This window comes from Peromyscus eremicus, chromosome 4 (assembly GCF_949786415.1).
Source record: "Peromyscus eremicus chromosome 4, PerEre_H2_v1, whole genome shotgun sequence".
NCBI lineage: Eukaryota > Metazoa > Chordata > Mammalia > Rodentia > Cricetidae > Peromyscus > Peromyscus eremicus.
The window spans coordinates 131381211-131401908 of NC_081419.1; the positions used below are offsets into that span (position 1 = coordinate 131381211).

The 20698-nt window shown below is 47.3% G+C and overlaps 1 protein-coding gene across 1 annotated transcript in view; it reads right to left on the minus strand.

Moving 5' to 3' along the window:
• Window positions 1-1922: 1922 nt before the first annotated feature.
• Window positions 1923-20698, minus strand: part of Tti1 (TELO2 interacting protein 1) — a 51895-nt gene continuing 33119 nt past the window's right edge. The window contains exons 4-8 of the mRNA XM_059261817.1: window positions 19497-19645; window positions 16222-16362; window positions 13964-14168; window positions 13580-13667; window positions 1923-2283 (exon numbers count right to left, since the gene is read on the minus strand). Coding sequence (XP_059117800.1) covers window positions 2097-2283; window positions 13580-13667; window positions 13964-14168; window positions 16222-16362; window positions 19497-19645 — 770 coding nt within the window. The 3' untranslated portion in view covers window positions 1923-2096. The remainder of the gene's footprint in view (window positions 2284-13579; window positions 13668-13963; window positions 14169-16221; window positions 16363-19496; window positions 19646-20698) is intronic.

Sequence of the window (20698 nt, forward strand, 5' to 3'; positions counted from 1 at the left end):
ACGGGGACCCACCTGAAGAGTGGTGGCCATCAAGACCTGAGGGAGCTGGACATTCCACTGCCCTTGCAAAGCAGACAGTGACCAGTGGAACTAGCTGCAGTCCCTCAATCCAGTGTCCCCCTCATGCCAGTGAAGTGCTGGAGCTTGGGGATCATCCACATCATTCCGCAAGTTAGTTGGCTGGTGCCCGGAAGGGTATTTGTCAGTCCATCCTCTGACCGCACACTCAAATGTGTACTGTGCTAAATTCCTCAGCTAGGAAGAAAATCAAGTATTTTTTTTCCTGCCTTTTCTAATAAATGGTAGCTGCAGCTACACATACCTGAGAAAGGGAAGATTCCTGGCTCACAGATACCCCAGGCAAAGGCAAATCTGCATGGGAGACTTAGCAAAGCCATATTTGGCAACCTTAATGAGTGAGTGGTAACAGGTGGGCACACGGATGGCTGCCGATACAAGGGAAGTTGTAGCTCCTGACTGAGGCACCTATAGGGGATAATGCTAAGCCAGGAATCTGGAAGGAAAAAAAAAATGCCACACCTGACCCAGGACTCTTGCTGTTTCCCAGTTTACGGAAATTCCAGAAGAACTTGATGTATGGATGCAATCAGTAAATCCATTTAGCAGGACTAGGAGGCCAGGAATAGACAGTCTATATATCCTTCCAGCAAACCTTCCAAGGAAAGAGAGGTACAGGGGGCAGCTGTAAATTAGAAGTATCAGAGTACCCCAATGTATACACTGTGATTCAAATGTGATGGGAAAATGAAGACACGGAACGGCTAACATCACAGGGTCCCTGCTGGGCTTTTTAGATGCAGCCACACAGGCATTACACTTACACATTGAAAAGCTTGTATAAGACATCTAGGATCTGCTTGAGAATAAGCCCCAGGTCAGTGAACTAGACAAGTGGGCAGGGCTGAGTGTGGTGCTAGGATCAAACCCACGGCCTTGGACACACTTCATGGCTCAGCCACACCTGTCTCAGTCTTTACAAGGGCTAGTATGCCGGTACCAACAGTAAAAATTAGGAAATCAAGATGACAGGGCTGGAGAGATGGCTCAGCAGGGAAGAGCACTTGGCTACTATTCCAGAGGACCCAGGTTTGGTTTGCAGTACCCACATGGTGGCTCAAACTATCCGTAACTCTGGTTCTAGGGGATCCGACACTTTCTTCTGACATCCTTCAGCACCCAGCACACACATGGTTATATACATTCATACATGAGGCAAAACACTCACACACATCAAACAAACAAACAAACAAACAAATAAATATGAAATCAAGCTGGGTGTGATGGTTCATGTCTGTAATCCCAGTACTCAGGAACTCAAGGAAGGAGAATTGTCATGAGTTCAAGGCCAGCCTGGGCTACCTAGTGAGTTCCAGAAGAGCCAAGGCTACAGTGTTACTCTGTCTTAAAAAAGTGGGGTGGGGGAGCTGGGGAGACGGCTCAACAGGTAAAGGTACACCTGCCAAGCCTGCTGACCTGCGTTTAACCCCTGGGAAGCACACAGGAAGGAGAAGCGACTCTTGCAAGTTGTCCTCTGGTGAGCGACATGACTGATATGGCATGTCCCATATACCCATAAAGAAATGTGAGGAATAAATCAGTATCTCATTAAAATTTTTTAAAAAGATTTATTTATCTTATGAGTGTTTTGCTCACATGTGTGTCTATGCACCATGTGCAAGTCTGGTGCCTGTGGAGGTCAGAAGAGGGTGTTGGATCCCTTGGAACTGGAGCACAGGGATATATGTGTATGGGTGAATGTGTGTGAGTGTGAGTGTGAGTGTGTGTGTGTGTGTGTGTGTGTGTAGGGACCCGTGAGGCAGATGGGCTGTGCAGACTGTAGGCTAAGGAGTTAAGCTCTTTGTGCTGGCCGCCCGACAATGTCATCTGAAACACGAAGAGTGAAATATAAACAACAGTCAGCTACTTTCCTTTAATCCAATTTCTAAGCAGTTGTGTGATCGATCAATTTATACATCGATCGGCTGTCTAATCCACCTTCACCACCTCTGTGCTGCTGCAACTACCTCCATCAGGGGTGCCTCAACTCAGCTTCTGGCTGGCAGGGTCCGGCAGGGTCACTGTAGCTGCTGGAGCAGGTGGAGCACATTGGTGGCATAGGGGTTCTGTTGCTCAGTGGCCCCCCGCAGCTGCACTGGGTGAAGGCTGGGGTGGGGGGCTGTGAACTGCTGCACAGGGCAGTACAGCTCATGCAGGAGAAGCCAGGTAGAGTCGGGGTCTACTTTCGCCAGGTGGAGGAAGACACTGTGGAGAGAGGATGGCATCAGTAGGGGAGATGGAGGGGAGCAGGAAGGAGGGCGGGCTACTGTTCATCCCAGAGGCTGTTTACTGGGCTCTCTGAGAAGGAATTGATCACAGTATCAAGTCACTTCAAAGAGCAGAGGGAACCCACTTAGATCCTAAGACAGGACCATTAGGACGGTCCAAAGCCTAACAGAAAGAGCGGAGAACAGCTTCTGATCCATTGACATGGAGTAAAATAGTAATTAGTCCAAGGGAAGCAATATTGACACAAAGAAGCTCTTCTGTGTAAAGCTGGAGTCTGAAGGAACGACAGGCCTAGCCCTGCATCACCAGCTGTGCCTGGGGACCTGGGCAAGCCCCTTAACCACTGTTCTTCAAGGTCCTCCTGCGCCCCTGGATGGACCCACTCTGGCCACTCAGAGCCATGGCTTCTTGGAGGTCTGAGTACAAAGCCAACAGACTAAGTAAGTGCTCATTGAAGGCTAGCCCAGAGCTCTAATGTCCTGTACAAATACAACCTGGAGCTCAAAGGCCAAGGCCACAGTGTTACCAGGGATGAAATCCTTCCCCTTGACCCCAACTTTGGCTATTATCTGTTCAACTCCTATTTCTGAACCACCAGTCATGTGCCTGGGGCCACCAGACTAGACAGTCCCGTGTCAACCTCCCACACCTGGCTGTTCAACCCCAGGGCAAGTGATGCCCTCCCTGTGCTGACCCGTCAGCCCACCCACTGCATCACCTGCTGGAGAGACTGCTTTCCCACTCTGTCCAAGTGGTCTCCCGTCTCTCCCTCTCTCAGGACTCTTTCTGCCCTTAGCCGTCTCACAGTGGCATGGACTGTGGCTGCTGGGTTCCCTCGGCTCAGCACACTGTAAGCAGTCAGTGAATACCTGCTGACCAACAGGCTCCCGACTGACGAAGGACTTTGAGGGATACCCCTTCCTGGAGTCTTTACATTTTGGAAAGGGCTGGGGAGGTGGCTCAGAGGTTAAGAGCACTGCCTGCTCTTCCAGAGGTCCTGAGTTCAATTCCCAGCAACCACATGGTGGCTTGCAACCATCTATAATGAGATCTGGTGCCCTTTTCTGGCCTCTAGGCATACATGCAGGCAGAACACTGTATACACAAATCAATCTTAAAAAATATAACTTGGTGGTGGCGGCGGCGGCGGCTCATGCCTTTAATCCCAGCACTCGGGAGGCAGAGGCAGGCGGATCTCTGTGAGTTCAAGGCCAGCCTGGGCTACAGAGTGAGTTCCAGGAAAGGCGCAAAGCTACACAGAGAAACCCTGTCTTGAAAAACAAAAAAACAAACAAAACATTTTGGAAAGGGTCTGGGGAAGGTTACAAGGTCATCATCAAGGAAGAACAGGAACAGGGTGAACAAAATGTGTTATCAATTATCACTAGCTATGGAGCCGTGGAAACTATACACATGGTTTGGCCTCAGTTTCTCCAATGCTTCCCCCCCCCTTTTTTTTTCTTTGAGACAAGGTCTCATGTAACCCAGGCTAGTTTCAAATTTGCTATGTAGCCAAGGTTGGCCTTGAACTCTTGATTTTCTGCCTCCACTTACCAATTCCTTTAGTACAACCACACCTGTTTTTCAGTTTTCTCATTTTACAGGTTTTAGCCAAGGTTTAAAACACAGATCAGTCCTTACTAACTCCATTTAAACTCTTTAAAAAACAAAACAAAACATTTATTTAGTGTGTGTGTGTGTTGGACATGTGCATGCCATGTGTGGAGGCAAGGGACAACATGCACGAGTAGGTTCTCGATTTCTACCATGTGGGTCCTGGGATGGGATTCAGGGCATCAGGCTCCATAGCAAGTGCCTTTACTGTCTATCTCACCAGCCCCCAAGTATATTTTAAATTTATTTTTGAAGTTAGCATACAAAGTAATGGGTTTTGTCACAATTTTCACACATGTGCCATTCTATGTTGTTCTTGCCCATCTCCAAGTGACCCCCCCCCCATTTACCAGCTAAAAATACCATCAGCCCCCAGGATTAGTGGACGAACCAGACTCGACTAGTGATGGAATAAAACACTTGGAAGCCAAATTCCACTTGTACTGAACATAACACAGGCTTTCCCTGTCATCACAGAGTAACCAGCATTCAGGGTTACACCGGGTAAGGTGATCACCACGTGCCCACGTTATGCAGACATGCTGTCATTTCATAAAGGGACTTGGTACCTATGAGGCCTGGAGCCAATCCCTCCTGGGTACCGAGGAACAACTATATAGATAGGAACAATTATCTCATTCTTGCTAATTATTTCTAGGGGCCTCTAGCATGCTTTTGAGTGTCAAGTGGGAATAAAAGGATTGCTAAATAAAACTTAATTTTTGGTTTTTAATTTCATTAATCCGAAAAACCTGTGCCCTTGGGGGAGCTGGGCCTTACCCTATGAAGCCAGTTTTGCTTTCTTCCTTGTGTGTGATAGACATATCCTGGGGGTGGAGACTGTCTGTGTGTGCGTATGTGTGTGAGTGTAGAATCCTAATGGTCTTATAATAAAAACCTGAGCCAGATATTGGAGCAAATGCTGAAAGATCAGAGGAAAACAAGCCACAGCCACTTCTCACGTCTCCATAAGTTCTTAATTTTTTTTTTTTTTTTTTTTTTTTTGTGTGTGCATCTGTGAGTGTGTGTGCATGTGTGTGTGTTAGCTTAGAATAATCTTGTTTATAACCTACACAGTGGTTGCTGAAGAAGTGATTATACTATTCTAATTCACCGTTTCCACTTCACTGCAGAAAAGAGATGGGGCCTGCGTGGGAGACAATTTTTGTTTAAAAACAAAAATATCTTTGATAATTAGAGTGGTGAGGGAAATGATAAAAAACATACAAAAAAAAAAAAAAAATACCCGGGAAGCACATTTCTGTTTACACGTGACACTGTTGACAGTTTCCCTTGGTGCCAAAGACTGTTAGAATGCAAATGATTTCATTTGATTTTTTCCCCTCTACTTTAAGAACTGGAACAATTTCTCAAGTTGCAGCTGCTCTTCCTTCAAGGAATATTTTTATTTGGGCAGCAGTCAGCAGAAGGTGCCGAGGCCCAGCTCAGCCACAGCTCTGCTCTGCTCACAGGTTGGGAGCATAGCAACACTCATTTCCTGAGACCCCTTTAGCAGGCTGAATAGGATGCTGCATTGACCCTCCAGGATCTCCAAATAATATGCTAACAGGGAAGCAAAGAAAGCATGTGCAGAGTTCACTCGCTTTCATTAAGCAGAGCCAAGCTCTAAGAAATCATTTTAGACGTCAGTGCTTTGCTCCTGAAAGGGTAGATGCTCAAGCAAGCAAGTTCCTCCTCCTGCCTCAGCCGCTGCAAGCAAAGATCCTGCCTCCAGAGCCTGCTTCCACTCCTCCCAAGGATGGTCAGGCAGTCTAGCCTCCCCAAGCATTGTTCTCAGGGGAAGAGACAGGAGGAGAGGGGCAGGGAAGTACCGAGTGCCTAATGAAAGCACTGTTCCAGAGACAGAGACAGAGATACAGAGAGAGATGAGAAGGGTGTGTGGGGGGGGAGACAGAAGGAGGAAGAAAAAGAGAGAGAGGCAGACAAAAAGAGAGGGAGAGAGACACGGGGGTGGGGTGGGGGACCATGAGCCTGAGGAATGATTATGACCACCACCTCCAGCAGCATCACCTGCTATGGATAATGCTCAGTCTGAAAAGGGCAAAACATCTGTCTTTTGTCTCATGCAACTCCACAGTGCCTTGGTGAGGCCCAATTCTCAGCCACAGGGCTCTAATTTTGTCTGTTATTTTAGGGACAACAGAATGCAGTGTATTTCACTGTCTGCATGCCTGAGGTGGGGAGTGAACCCGCGCCATGAAGGCAGGTGGCTGGCAGGAGCAGCTGTACATTTGCTGGGCAGGAGGCATGTGGTCTGCTGAACCCTAAACCCTGACCAATTCTTCAGGGGCCCTGTTGGCTTGGCCCTGCTGGCTGAGCCTGAGGTCCGGCAGGCTGGGTTCCGGGGCTCCAGAGGCCTGGCTTTGATTCTCCTCGGAGCACTTTGCTTGGGGCCACTTCTCGCCCAGCCTTTCTGCATAATCAAGCCAGAAGACAAAGGTAAGCCCTTTGCTTTGAGTGACCAGGGCAGCTGCCTGGAACATGTGCCCAGTCTATCTCCAGACAGGGCAGGGATGGCTGTTGAACATGCCAAATGGCCAGTTTCAGCTTTTTCAAACCCAAAGAGAACGTACACTATCTAACTTCTGAACAAAACTCCTTTCTCCTTCCCCCAGGCCCAAATTGGTGGCTCCGGGGAGCACAGTTATCAAGAGATGACCTGGTCCCCAGAGCACAGGAGGCACTCAGCTGTGCCTCATGCCTCCACATGTCCCGAGGCAGGTGATTATCTCTCAATAACCTGTAGGGCCGTGTAGCTTAAATGATAACTTGACTTTAAAAAATTTAGAACTCGCCGTTAGGCAGTTTCTAAGCAACCTCTGTTTCCATGGCAAAGAAGCCTGGTGTTTATACTGATTTTTCACTTAAAATGCGGTTTTATTGAATTTCACTTCATGCAGGCAGCCATTTCCCTGCACTTCAGCCCTATCTACAGTTGACGGGTATCAGTAAGTACCTAATAAACTCCAGAGGCCAAACCAACAGAAGGAGAGCATTCCTTCAGGATCAGTGCTGGGCTGCTCCAATGAGTCAGATGGGGTGTGGTGGCCTGGGGAGACAAGAAGTGTGCTAACAGAATCTAGCTAGCAGAATCAGGGCCTTATCTTTGTGGTTCAGACACTCACAAGCGTCTAGTCAGTGCAGACACTGTGCTGGGTCTCTGAGATGCTGCAAAGGTGGTTGATGAAGGCTATGGTTTAGGGACCCATCTGCTGGAAAAGGCAGACATCATAGTGTAGTATGGATAGGCCATCCTAGAGGCCCTCTGTGGGTGCAACCAGGATTCCCAAGGAGTGCGCACGGCCAGTGGAGACTCCAGGGGTAGACAGATGGTTCCAAGGTGCTGTCTGGCTTCCACAGGCTCTGCAGCATGAGCACTGGATTATCCACCTCCACCACCACCACCCCTCCCAGTGGCAAAACCAAAACAAGAGCCCTGTGTTTTAGGAGCAGAGTATGTCTTCACCACCTCTGTCTAGACAGCATCTGCTCAAAGGCCACTCTAGAAAACTCTAAACCAATCAGGGTCTAGCATTGCTAAATAAACTGTAACTGAAGTGCAAGGCTCCCAGCTCTCCTGGGTGACAGGCTATTCTTTTTCTGTCAATTACTTGCTTGAGGGATCTGGTGTTCCTTGTCTCTTTCTGGATTTATAAAATGCTCCCAGGAGCTGTCAGGGCAAATGCCAGAGGTAAAGAACTTGTGGCTTTGTGATCTGTTTGTCTATTTGGAGCGTCTAAGAAAGTGGTTCTGGGGTATCTCCCTAGGAGCATGGCACATACTCTTTCCACAGGGGCCTGAGCAAATGTGACTGAAGGCACATCACTTACTGGGAAGCAGGCCTGTTCCCCTCTCTGGCAGAACAGCCTCCACACCCCTTTCTCTGGCCATCTCTCCCTCCATTACTCCGTGCATGCCAATACTGCAAATGAGGCTGTGTGCTGCCTTTTAAACAAATGGATGCCCAGGGTGTTGACTTGTCCCAGCCAGCAAGCAGTGGGGCTATGTTTCCACACTTGGTAATTTACTCTAATGGGTCTCGGTTCATTGGTTGACCAGTATTTCAAGCCTGTCCTTTCTTGCTATTCAATTTAGCTATCTTCCTATGCACCGAGGCTGTTTTTTTGTTTCTAAATGTTGGGAATGGGGGATTATGACTGGAAGCAACAATTTACTCTCCAAATACATGCTACCAATTACCTTTGCTGCTACACTTACTTGTTAGACCTAACTATATTTACCTGTTCAAAACCATTCATCCATCGATCGACCTCCAACATGCACACTCAGACTCCCATTAAAAATATTTAAATGCAAGGAGGAAAGGATTTAAAACCATAAACACCAGTAGCAGCGTATGATGCTAATCATGCCCCTAAAGTACCACAAGATAGAGTATCATAAATGCAGTAGAATGCCTCCATTGCTTCATGCATATTTAAAAGGACATGACACGGAGAGGCCCAATCTGTTAGAGATAATTCAAAAGGAAGCCAGAACCTAGCAGGGCTGAAGTCCTACTGGGTGGGTTTTAAATGCAGCCCCTTCCATCTGGCTAGCTCTTCTACTTCCAGGCCCCTAGGCTAAGGTTCCATGACAGTGCTGCTTGCCACTGGCTTCAAAGCAGCCTCTGGTCTCAGTACTGGCTGGTATACTAAGAGGCCATGTGCAGTGCTTCCTGCCCCTACAAGAAAGATGACACTTCTGTGACAATCTAAGTGTCTTGCCCTCTCCTACTCCAATTCTTTTTCTGTGACCCATGCTTTGGCACTAAGCCAGCAGCTCCCATGACGGGTGCAGTGAGAAGTGTTTCTTAGAAATGTACTTCTGCTGGGGTATGATGGTGCGTGCTTTTGATCTTGGCAGTTGGCCTCTGCATGCACATGTATAGGCAAGCTTATCCCGCCCCCCATACACACACCGGCTGCAAACTCTAGCAGGTTAGCAATCCCACAACACACTACAGCCTCAGGAAAATACTGGCAACACATGGTTTAAGTAGTGCCGAGATCTCTGCCTTCATATCCGAAACCCAGAACCTGCTCTGTTTATAATCTGCATGGCAGATGTCTCTTATCTCTGACACCATGAAATCATGCCTCGATGTGCAGTGAACAGCTTCAGATCTGAGTGTATTTTTAGAACAATGGGCCTTGAAAAGAAAGCAGCAGTGCCTGTCAAAAGATGGATAATAGGAAAGCTAACTACTTGGGTCTGAATTTGTCAACTATTAATCAAATGTCAGAAGGGAAAAGAGGAGGAGCGCCCTCATTTCCACGCCAGGTGCAACCCAGGGGAAACAGCTTTGCATTCAGGCCTCAAGCGAGCTGCCCACCCCATTCATGGGACGGGCTATTCATTTTGAGCTAGCTGAACTAGTGGATCACCTCAGTGGCTCCTGATCTGTTCAGACAGGCCAGTGGGTGGCGCAGAGAGGAGTCGGGCTCTGGTGGGGATGAAATGAAGGAGCCTGTGCTAGTCTGTGTTGCCCAGGGTTTGAAGGCACCAGCTGGTTCTTTGATGGGCTGGGATCCTACTGCTAGAAAGAGAGCTGGGAAGTCAGTCAATAAATGAACTTTCAAACCTGCTCCTGACTTCCCCCACAAATGGGATGAAAAGGGGTGCCCCAATTAACGTTGGAAAAAAAACCCCACCCTTTTGAGAAGAAAGCCCTGTTCAGATTTCAGTAACAAGAAGATTCAGAAGGAAGGCTGCATCTATGTCTATACGTATGACAACACATCATTCAGTTAGTGTATGCACACATGCATTTCCTAACGTGTACATACACACAGAAACACATGCACTGTGAGGGCAGAGGCTGCTGTCTTCTCTTCTATTTTCAGTACCCAAAACAGTGCTTGGCACATGGGAGTTCACCACACAATTTTCAGAGTTGACTTTCTGATGACATAAAAACAACTCATCTGTACAAAGACTTTACGGGGAAGGCATCACCACCATCTCCTCATAGAGGGAGGAACTGAAAAGCAATGGATCCCATGTGGCCACATATCACAGGATGTAGGACCTAAACCTAGTTTGTCCAACTGGTGCTACTTGTTTTCACGCAATATCAGGTAAAGGAAGGTAAATGAGACTGTGAACCCTCAACCCCCCGCCCTCAAGACTAAGCAATAACAGCATCAGGACCTGCATGGCCAGAAGGTATGCTAGCTGGTGGCTACCTGCATCCCTAGCTAGGTTCTGGGGTTGGCTGGGGGCAGGAGTTGATAGAGACCAAGCAGCCTTGGAGCTCTGTTTTATCATGAAACTCCTTGGGGATGGACTTCATGTTTTACCAGGAGATATTGCCTAGTTTTTATTTGCTTTTGGCCCAGAGTGAAGATGCATATGATAGAAGACCTTGCTGGAGGACAAGCCTCAGAGGCTAGCCGGAGATTGGCCCACTGAGTGCTCGTATTCAAGGAAAAAGGAAATTGGGATGGGGCTACAAGAGTGGGGGAGTTGCTCTCCTCTGGAATTCTTTTCAGGTATGAAATGGCAAGGCCTCAATGGTCAGAAGGGCACAGAACTACATGCTGGGAGATATCTTGGAGGCTCCTGGGTCCCGTGGGAATTTAAAACCGTTACAATCGACTCTGCCTCTGGCTTAGGTGGGGCAGGGCTGATTCAAGGCTCACTGCCTTCTTTGTAGCCCTGGTTTGTTGGCCACTCTTCCCACACCCTGCATATGATTTACTTATCTGTCATCCATTAAAGTTACTTAAATACATGGGATTTGAAGGAGCTCCCCCTCCCCCCATAACCAGTTAACAGTGACACCTTGTGGTAAAAAGCAGCAAGGTTATCTCCTACCCCCACCGCTCCCTCAAGTTATAAGATTTATGCCCCCTCCTCACAAGGCACATTTACCAGATAAAAGCATTAAACTGGAATGGCAGCTCCACTCTTAGCATTTACAGCCTTGGTTATATCAACCACCCCCTGATCAATTTCCATTTCCAGAGTTTACAATCTGGATGTAAAAGCCTGCCATGAAGGCTATATTTAATAGGACAAATTAAAAAAGCAAACAGAGGCTTGGACATTCTTTGGAGCAGGAAAAGCAAATGGGGGAATGAAAATAGCCCTGGTGTGGATGAAAGGTGTGCTCACCTTTGCCTGTCTTTCACATCACGATGGCTCCGAGGCCCACAGAAGCACCTACTCCTGGGCATGAGGCTCACCATCTTGTAGAAGGCAGGGCCTCAGAGTAGCCCCCGGCCCTCAAAGCTTCCCTTACCAGCTCTTTGGCAGACAGAGGAGCAGGGTGGGGAACTCACCTGTTCTGAAGGGAGCTGGGCCATCTGTGGGGCCTTCTGACTTTTCCTGTTACTATTAGAGATTATGCTAAGGTTTGTCTTTTGTTTGCTTGTTTTCGAGACAGGGGTTCTCTGTGTAGTTTTGGTGCTTGTCCTGGATCTCACTCTGTAGACCAGGCTGGCCTTGAACTCATAGAGATCCACCTGGCTCTGCCTCCCAAGTGCTGGGATTAAAGGCGTGTGCCACCACCGCCCAGTGAGGTTTGTCTTTTTATAAAACCTGCTACAAACTCTCCAAACACAAGAGCTTTCCTGTCTCCCATGAGTGTGTGTTGTGTTACTCTGGCCATGTGGTGAATCCTCGGGGGCAGAGGTGGAGGCAGTAGCTGATACAGAGGCTTCTGTGGTGGCTCAGGTCACGGGTTACGGTGGCTTGACTATTGGTACTTGGAATGGAAGAGAGCAGACAATCTTCCAAGTGGCAGGTTGGCGTTCTCTTAGGAAGGGATCCAGGGGTTAAGAAAGAGAACTAAGGACAAACAGGCTGGGCCTGGGCCCTACTCTCTCCTCAGGACTACCATGACTGCTTCAATGCAATCAGCCTCATCAGGGCCCTCACTCCATGTGGTGGCTCAGGACACCAGGCCCGTCTATTGTCTTGGGTGACTCCTCCAGTTTAGAGAGCTCATTAATTTCTGAATCAAGATGCTAAATCAGCTCCTGATCAAGGACAACACTGATTCTCAAGCCCACTTTCTTCAAAATAAGTTTGCAGATGAGGTGTGGGTGAAGCAATCAGCTCTGTACTTGCCCTGGCTCCCACAAGGCAGACACAGTCACGTGACTCAACCCTTTGGTGGAAGGGAAGGTACTGGAGCAAAGCAGGGAGCCACAGCCAAGTGGTCTGACTGCGTTCTCCTCCTCCAGCCACCTTCAACACCAACCTAAGGTTCAGCAAGGTCCAATTCTGGGCTTAATTACTTTCAGTGGCAAAAGAGAATTAGAAATGAAAAGATAAATGTATTGTGACTATTAGCTTGATGGTTCTAAACTTGAAGGATGGGATGCAGTGAATTTAAGAAAAGCAGACTGGGATGGGAAGTGTGAAAATCAGATTTCTATAACTCAAAAGAATTTATTCTAAGATAATGTCATCATGTCCTTGGGTTGCACCTTAAGTCACAGCACAACCAGCTACAGCTTGGCCCAGGAAGGACCACTTTCACCTTATGCTGGTTCTTTAAGGAACAGGAGTGCCTGAGGATAAGAAGCTCTTTGGGATGTACCCCTATGCTCCAGAAACCAGGACTGATTTTGGGTCTAAGAGATTTGACAGGAAAGGGACAGAAGGAAACAAAGCTACGAAGGAAATCAAGAGCAAAGAATTGCAAAGACAATAAATCAATTCCAAAAGATATTCCCCTCACTTGTAGGGAATGGATAAGGGAGCACGTTGCTCTCCTCATTCCACAGTCAGAGCAGCCTTCCCAGCTCCTAGGGGGAATGAGGAGTCGCCTGACTCCCACCCCAGGAAGGATGATGAGGGCCAACTCCAGATACCCGAGGAGGAGGGGTTATGCCTGCATGAAGTTGGCAAGCCAGGCAGCAGGTGTCCAGGGGCAGGCAGCTGCGGAGCACAGGCTGTTCCCAGCAGGCAGGAGGACTGGGGAAAGGAGGCCAGGGTGCACTCTGGGTCTCAAGTTAAGGATGCTGCTGTGCTCAGTTTCAGCTTATGAGAAAAATCACTCAGTCCTTGTGGAACTGAAATAGCTTGTGTTAGAGGCACTGCTATTTTCTAACAGGCATGGCCAAAACCCTGGGAAATTAGGCTCATGTAATTTTGGAATCAAAAGGTCTATCAAGTTGCTCTTTGGGTCAGCTTACTGCCAGAAGCAGTTGAGTGGTATGAACACTACAGACAGGCACACATCTGCCTGCACTGCACCCAGTTCTGCACAGAATCTTCTTCCGTCTATGACTTTCTGTAGTTAGTCATGGCACACCTGGTGCTTCCCTTTGGCTTCGCTATGGAGGGAGCAGAGGCATAGAAAGGTGCCGGATCACTGATCACAAGGAACAGAAGAGAGATGGGAACCCTCCAGCCAGGGAGGCTTGGGTTCCCTCCAGCACCCAGTCTTTCTGCTTTGTGGCCCTCTGGAATTGGTGCTGACATTGCAGCACAGGAAAAGGTCACGTGCAAAAAGCATCTAGTCAAAATACCATCTTTGGAGTTGGCACAGCTAAAGAAATCATCTTAACCTGGCAAGGAGAGAGAAAAGAGAGCAGAGATTGCCTCAACTCTGCTCGCCATTAGCAAATCATCTATAATTTAGAACAAACGTAAAGAGATGCGGGTGATGAAGCAGACGTACCTCCTGGCAGCCTCTTGTAATTTCACGGGCTGTTTGGTGCTGAGGTAAATCAAGCAGGCATCAGCCACTTTATTCAGGTCACCCTCACCTGCAGGGCAGAAAAACAAAACAAGCCTCAGGCCCTCAGACTGCATTTGGGACAAGCAATAACCAATCACTGTCTGGGGACCTAAGATTAGCCATGCAAGATTCCCTGGGTGCTTTACTCTGTCCAGCAAGCCAGGACTACCAAAGGTAAAAGGACAGATGGGGGGCCAAGGTAGACTGAAGGAAGTATATAAGAAGGGAGGTGAGGGACACATGCACTACTAGGCAGAGGATGCAAAGTAGGGGGCATCGAGTCCTGTGCTGGCTCTGAGGCCGGAAGACCCATGTGATACCTACCTAAGTCCAGACTCTCACAGAGGGGACCCAAGCCCTGCAAAACAGCCAGCTGCAGCTTGAAGGCCAGTGTGTGAGAATAAATTGGTCCAGCCCGGGCACTGATGGGGGCCTGGGTGATTAAGGAGCTGGCCAATTTTGGCAGGACATCTTTGCAGAACCGGCTCCGGAGAAAATCGCCACATCTGCTTCCAAGTGTCTGTAAAACCTGCAGAAACAGCCCCCAGCCTGGTGACTGCACACTGCTAAAGCAGCAAGAAGGCTGGGACATGGTTGCTAATTCAATTCTATCTAGGGCTCTACTTAGAAAAAAGAATGGAATTATTGCTGTTAATTCCTTGCCCATGGTTTGTGATTCTGACAGTTATGAATTTGGAGGTCTCTGCTTCCAAGGTATGGATGCTTCTATCCATAAATACAGATTACATGGAGAGTAATTCAGAGGGAGCTTGAGTTGGAGGAATAATATGATTAATACCTTGATTTCCTTTCCTGTTTTTGATGACAGAGAAAGAGAGAGAGAGAGAGAGAGCACTTAAAGCAGTTTACATAGATCATCTCTGGAATCTTTCTAACATCCCTTGAGAAGACTTGGGCTTTTAACTCTTGCTAGCTGAGCAAACACATACTCTGAGGCTGAGCAGCTTCCATGTACAGGCATCAGGATGGTGACCAGACTATGGTCCCTGGCTAAGCTAAGGCTGGTCCCTGTGGCTGGAGCCATATCTGCGTTCCGTCTGTTCGACTGTATAATCTCTCATGTACATCGCCCTTTTTCTATCTTTCACAACAGGCAGTCTCTTTGCATGTGTCGTTTAAACTTTCTGTAGCAGACCATATTGAAATGTTTTGCCCCGATGCACAAGACTAAGTGAACAGGAGGACAGGAATTTCTTTAAGAATTGGTAAGCAAGGCCTAATGGGCACACAGTGTCTGTCCGGTCTGCAGAGTAAGGTTCTCATCTCAAGGGCCCTTAGCTGTATCACATGACCTCAGGTAAAGCACTACTAATGTGTCTGCATGTGGAAAAAGCAGCCCCACTTGCAGCTCAAATATCTTAGTATGTTTTCATTTTTCTACACTGGCTGGCTGTCATTTCAAATAACCTATTAATTTTCATAAAGGGAAACAGTACATCTGAATAAGATTTAGTAATACGGCCTTCCCTCTCTGCCTCCCCCAGGCTCTCTCCTCTTTCTCTACACACATTCCTTCTCTCTCTCCTCCTTCCCTCTTAACACACACACACACACACACACACACACCCCCATTTCATGCATTTTGCTTTGGAATTAACATTAACAATTATGTCCTTCAAATAAGCTGGTATTCTGGCTTAGTATCTACTGGAGAATCTTATAGAAAACCAGACTACTTCTCCCAGGCATACTGACTGCATTTCCAGCTCCCATTTGCTGCCCCTCCACATCTCTTCCCTCTGCTTCATCTTGCTCATCCACTTCTAATTTATGCTGTCTTGCATGGCAAACGTATCTCTGTAGGACGCCGTTAAGTGCTTTTTAGAACAAGGAAGGATATAAATAAATAAGTGAAAATTCATGTGCTAATATAAGCCAAACTAACCAGGGAGAATGACATCTCTACAAGGCTGTAGCTTTTCAAAGGCCTTTACCAGAATTCTATTTCATCCTTGACAAAAACTGTACCTAAATCCCCCCTGAAAATGGCTGACTGTGGGCTTCAGCTGGGCAGAAGTGGCTGTCATCTGGACTCTCATATGGTTCACTAAGCATGAGTCTGACCTGGGTTCTATCCCTTACTAGCTGTAGAGTTCCAAGGTATGTTATCATCTCTGAATTTGTTTCCTTCTTGGCCAAAAAAGGAGGTAAAAAGCACCTTGCAGGTTACTATGACGTGAACTTCCATGTGGACAATGTCAAGCTTACTGCCTGGCACACAAGAGATGCTCAATGAATATTGGTGGCCTTTGCTTTATGAGATCACTCAGCTTTAAATTCTGAAGAAAGTGTCGTTTAATCTCTTCTGTGCTTTTCTTTTTCTTTTTCCGAGACAGGGTTTCTCTGTGTAGCTCTGGCTGTCCTGGATCTCGCTCTGTAGACCAGGCTGGCCTCGAACTCATAGAGATCTGCCTGCTACTGCCTCCCGAGTGCTGGGATTAAAGGCATGCACCACCATCACCCAGCTTTTTTCTGTTCTTTTATTTTTCTTTACTTTCTTCAAAGTCTGTGCCCAGAGGTCAGATAATGAGAAGTAATTCAGAAGACTGAGGGGTCAGTACCTTGAAGGCTCTGAGCACTGCCAGAGGGTCATCACAAGTGAGTCGGTGCACAAGTGAAGGCCAGGCCCGATGAGCCAGGGGGAGGAGCTGGTTCTTGTGGAATTGTAGAACCACCACACACAAACCCAGCACATCCAAGACCTGAAAGAAAAGACAGAACTTCAGTAGGCAGTAGGGGCTTAAAATCAGATGCCTGGGACCAAGTCCTTGTTCAACAGAGTGAGCCTGAGACATGCATTAAGATAGTAACAGAAACTTGATATACCTTTTGGTTCCAAAATAACATTAACCTAATTTCCTGGAGATTTGGCCATTCCTGTTGACCTTCAGTCCAGGCCAGGTACTAGGGGCACACAAACACACAAGGACAAAATATATATAGTTCCTTGCCTTTATGGAGTACAGGATCATACCACTCAATAGAGAAAAGAATAGTCACTGTGCCAAGAAAGACCATAAAGTATTTAATGCAAAAAAATGAGACATCTCTAAAGCACAGACTTGGGAAGGTTATCTTTCAAGAATGGCTTCTAAAAGGAGACACAAATCATGAGCAGGCACTAGTTCAGTGCACGGTGAGGGTTCCTACAGCTGGACTACAACAAAGAAGACCCTGAAGCTGAGATGGACCTTGGTGGTAGAGTGCTTCTGAGCATGTGCAATATCCTGGGTTCAATCCCTAACATCAAAAACACCCAAAGAGAGCAGCCAAAATAGCAGACTGAGATGGAGCTGGACCATAGAAGGTCATATTAAGAATCTTCCATTTTGTGCTATGTATACTGGGGCATTTCCAAGTGTTTTAGCAGGGAAATGACAGGACATATTCATGTTTTTTGAAGGTCATCCTAGTTGCTGAGTGAAGAAGGCATTTGAAGGAGGTTGGGAAGAAGTGATAAGGCCCTTAGGAGTCCACAGCAAAGACGTGATCACATGACCTCGGCAGAACCATGAAAGGATTTGAACCCTGTCTGACTTCAGCAAGACTGTATGACTTCAACAGAGCTGCTCAGAGTCAGGTTAGGAAATGAGCAGCAGTGCCACTGAAGGAAACAGAAAGCAGGGAGGAGGAGCAGGCTGAGAAGTAGGTGGGGTCGAGTCTTATTGCTGCTATCAGGAGAAGCAGGCAGGGAGTTGAGGGCCAGTCAATCTTACCAGCAAGGATTGGGCTAGCCTAGATGCACACTGATCTTTTAGACTACTACTCAACACTGACAGCTGGCATCAATCACAGGTAGTGGTCAGTACAGCAGCCTACACGGGCTTTGCAAGGATGAGTGCCCCCCAAAAGTCAGAAAGGCAGAGTGAAGCTGGCCAATGGGAGTCTTACTAGGAGTCTTCTACAACCAGCTGACCCCACACCAAAGGCACAGAAGAGCAGAGGCCACACCTCTGGAGGACAGTCAGCAGGTGGAGAAGCAAGCTTAGTGAGACAGAAGAGCAAGAGTGCAGCACCAACGGCTTTGGTGTCACTGTCTGGACAAGCTGCATCTCATTTCATGGACTCAAAGATACCCACTTTCCCCTTTCTGCCTGGAAAGTTCTCTTTGCCTTGGCCCCTTTGCATAGCCAGCTCTTCAACCTTTAGAGATGCTGTCACCTCAGAGGCCTGCTTAACTGGCTAGTTGGAATCAGAAAGCAAGCTCTGCTTTGTGGATGGATTACCCTTCCCTATCACGGTGCCTGTTCATTATCTCGCTAGAACCTCCAAAACTTGGATGTGTGTATATTGCTCCCTCCCCACAACAGATAGAAAGCTCCAAGGAGACAGGGCTCACATCTGTACCACTGTCTTCTGTATGCCCTACATAAGAACTCAATGAGGGAGGGAATGAATGAATGTATACACCATATGCCAGGCTCTTGTATTTTTATATGAATAATCCTGTGAGGGTGACATCCTTGTTCCCATTTTCCTCATGCTGATGTAAAGGCTCAAAGCTGTGAATTAACTCACTCAAGGTCACATGGCTAGTAAAGAGCAGAGGCATCACCTTAACTCAGCTATGTGGGTCCTACACTTCTAAAAGATTTATTTAGGGGCTAGAGAGATGGCTCAGTGGTTAAGAGTACTGACTGTTCTTCCAGAGGACCCAGGTTCAATTCCCAGCACCCACACGGCAGCTCACAAACTGTCTGCAATTCCACTTCCAGGGGACCTGACACCCATGGCAAAATACCATTGCACATAAAATAAAAATAAATTAAGAAAAAAAAAGATTTATTTATTAATATGTGTATGGCATGTCTGTGTGTGCATCTGTGTACCAGAGTATGTGTGCCACAGCATTACTGTAGAGGTCCTGGGAGCTGGTTCTAATGTGTGGCAAGTTTTACCTGCTGAGCCATCTTGCTAGCCCAACTGACACTCTTTTTTTTTTTTTTTTTCAAGACAAGGTTTCACTGTGTAGCTCTGGCTGTCTTGGAACTCATTTTGTAGACCAGGCTGTCCTAGAAATCATACAGACCTGCCTGCCTCCCAAGTGCTAGGATTAAAGGTATGTGCCACCATGCTGGCACATACTCTTAATAAGTGCACTGTGTGTGTATATATATCTGTCACAAAGATGAAGAGTATTCAGAAGGCTGCCCAATAGTGACTAGGCACTAAAACTGAAGCCCTGCATGTCACATGTACCCTCTTCCCCAATGCTGGTGGAATGTGTAATAGGCAGATGTCTCAGAAAGACAGAAAAAGCTCTATAACACAGACTGGGGATAACTTGCAGATCAGGGTTCCCATCTTTTAACAAGGCTACTGATGTGGAACAACTAAGGCAATTGTTCTCCTTCCTGCTTGGGGTATGGAGAAGTGATGCTTCTCTTTGGCTTAAGAACTTTTTTGGAGTGATTATGAGAGCTCCCCCTCCCCATGGTCCTTTACTGAGCTACTCATGTGGCTCAGTCCTTGTGATGGGGGCTTGCCTGGGAACTGTTGACATATGAGGAGGTGAAATCATAGAAAGTGTTAGATTTTTCTATGATGAAAATAGAAACAGAAACAAAGATAAGGGCTCAGAAGAACAACCACCTTAAAGCATTAAAAGCTGCATCCTGCATCAAGTTAGCACAAAAATGACACCCTTTCAAAGCGCATGGTAGTTCTTGTCTTGGCGACTCAGTGAACCCACAGAAAGACTCCTCTTAATGCTTCTTTCTCCTGGACATCACACATGGACCAGGTGAGGAAATCTGCTGGTTTATTCAGTTTCTACTGACCACAACACAGCTCAGATCTGCTGCTCTATGAATAAAGAAAAGGGCTGCACACTCACCTTCAGGCGGATTTTCAGATTTTTATCTGATGATAAATGAATGCAGCGTTCCATCACATCCTTGGCTATCTGGATGTGCACTGGCAGTGGTGGCTCCACATCTGGAGGGGTGTCATTCTCGTCCACTTTGGAGGGGGATGACTGCTCCTCTGAAAGAACAGAATCAGTTACAATGCTTTAGGAAAACCCAGCATGACTGCCAGCTTCAGACTCCGCAATACGATTGTGGTGGTTTGAAAGAAAACAACCCCCATAGGCTCCTAGGGAATGGCACTATCAGGGGGTGTGGCCTTGTTGGAGTAGATATAGTCTTATTAGAGAAAGTGTGTCACTAGGGGCAGGCTTTGAGGTTTCAGATGCTCAAGCCAAGCCCAGTGTGATTCTCTCTTCCTGCTGCCTGCTGATCCAGATGTAGAACTCTCAGCTCCCTCTCTAGCACCATGTCTGCCTGCATGCTGCCATGCTTCTCAACATAATAATAGACTAACCTCTGAATTGTAAGCCAGCCCTAATTAAATGTTTTCCTTTATAAGATCTGCCATGGTCATGGCATCTCTTCACAGCAATAGAATCCTAACTGAGACAAGGACTTAGAGAAAAATGTGTAGAGATGCATCGTAAGGAATTTAGGCCAAACTGCACAAGTCAGGAAGTTCACCAGGAGTGGTGGGGCGTGCCTCTAATCCTAGTGCTTGTGAGACAGAGGCAGGTAGATATCAGAGTCTGAGGTCAGCCAAGGCCACACAGTGAGTGGCACCCCTCTTCCCTTCCTGCTCCACTCCCCCACATTTGCAGATGCAGCCCAGGCTCTATGATAGGAATGTTTGCAGGGGAGGAAGAATAACAATGTATTGGGAAGGGTAGGTCATGGGATAATAGACAACTTAAAACTTTTTTAGGGAAGTTCTGATTTGGAGCCCCAGGCTGGGCAGTGCCCTGGGAGGCCTTTTCTGTTTTCTCTTCTTTCCTTTCTTTTTGATTCATCCCTTGACCACAGAAGGCCAATGCTTATCATCTCTACTAGCTTGTAAGATGTTGGATGGCCAACACCAAAAACTTATTGTTTGAGAGGTGACATTCTAGGGCAGCCTGGTGCAATGCACAGATGTAGGCCTTGGGCCAGGGAGACTCTACAACCTGTTAACACCCCTCCCACCGTACACTATGTCACCTGCACCAAAGGGATAAGGCATGTCATTTGC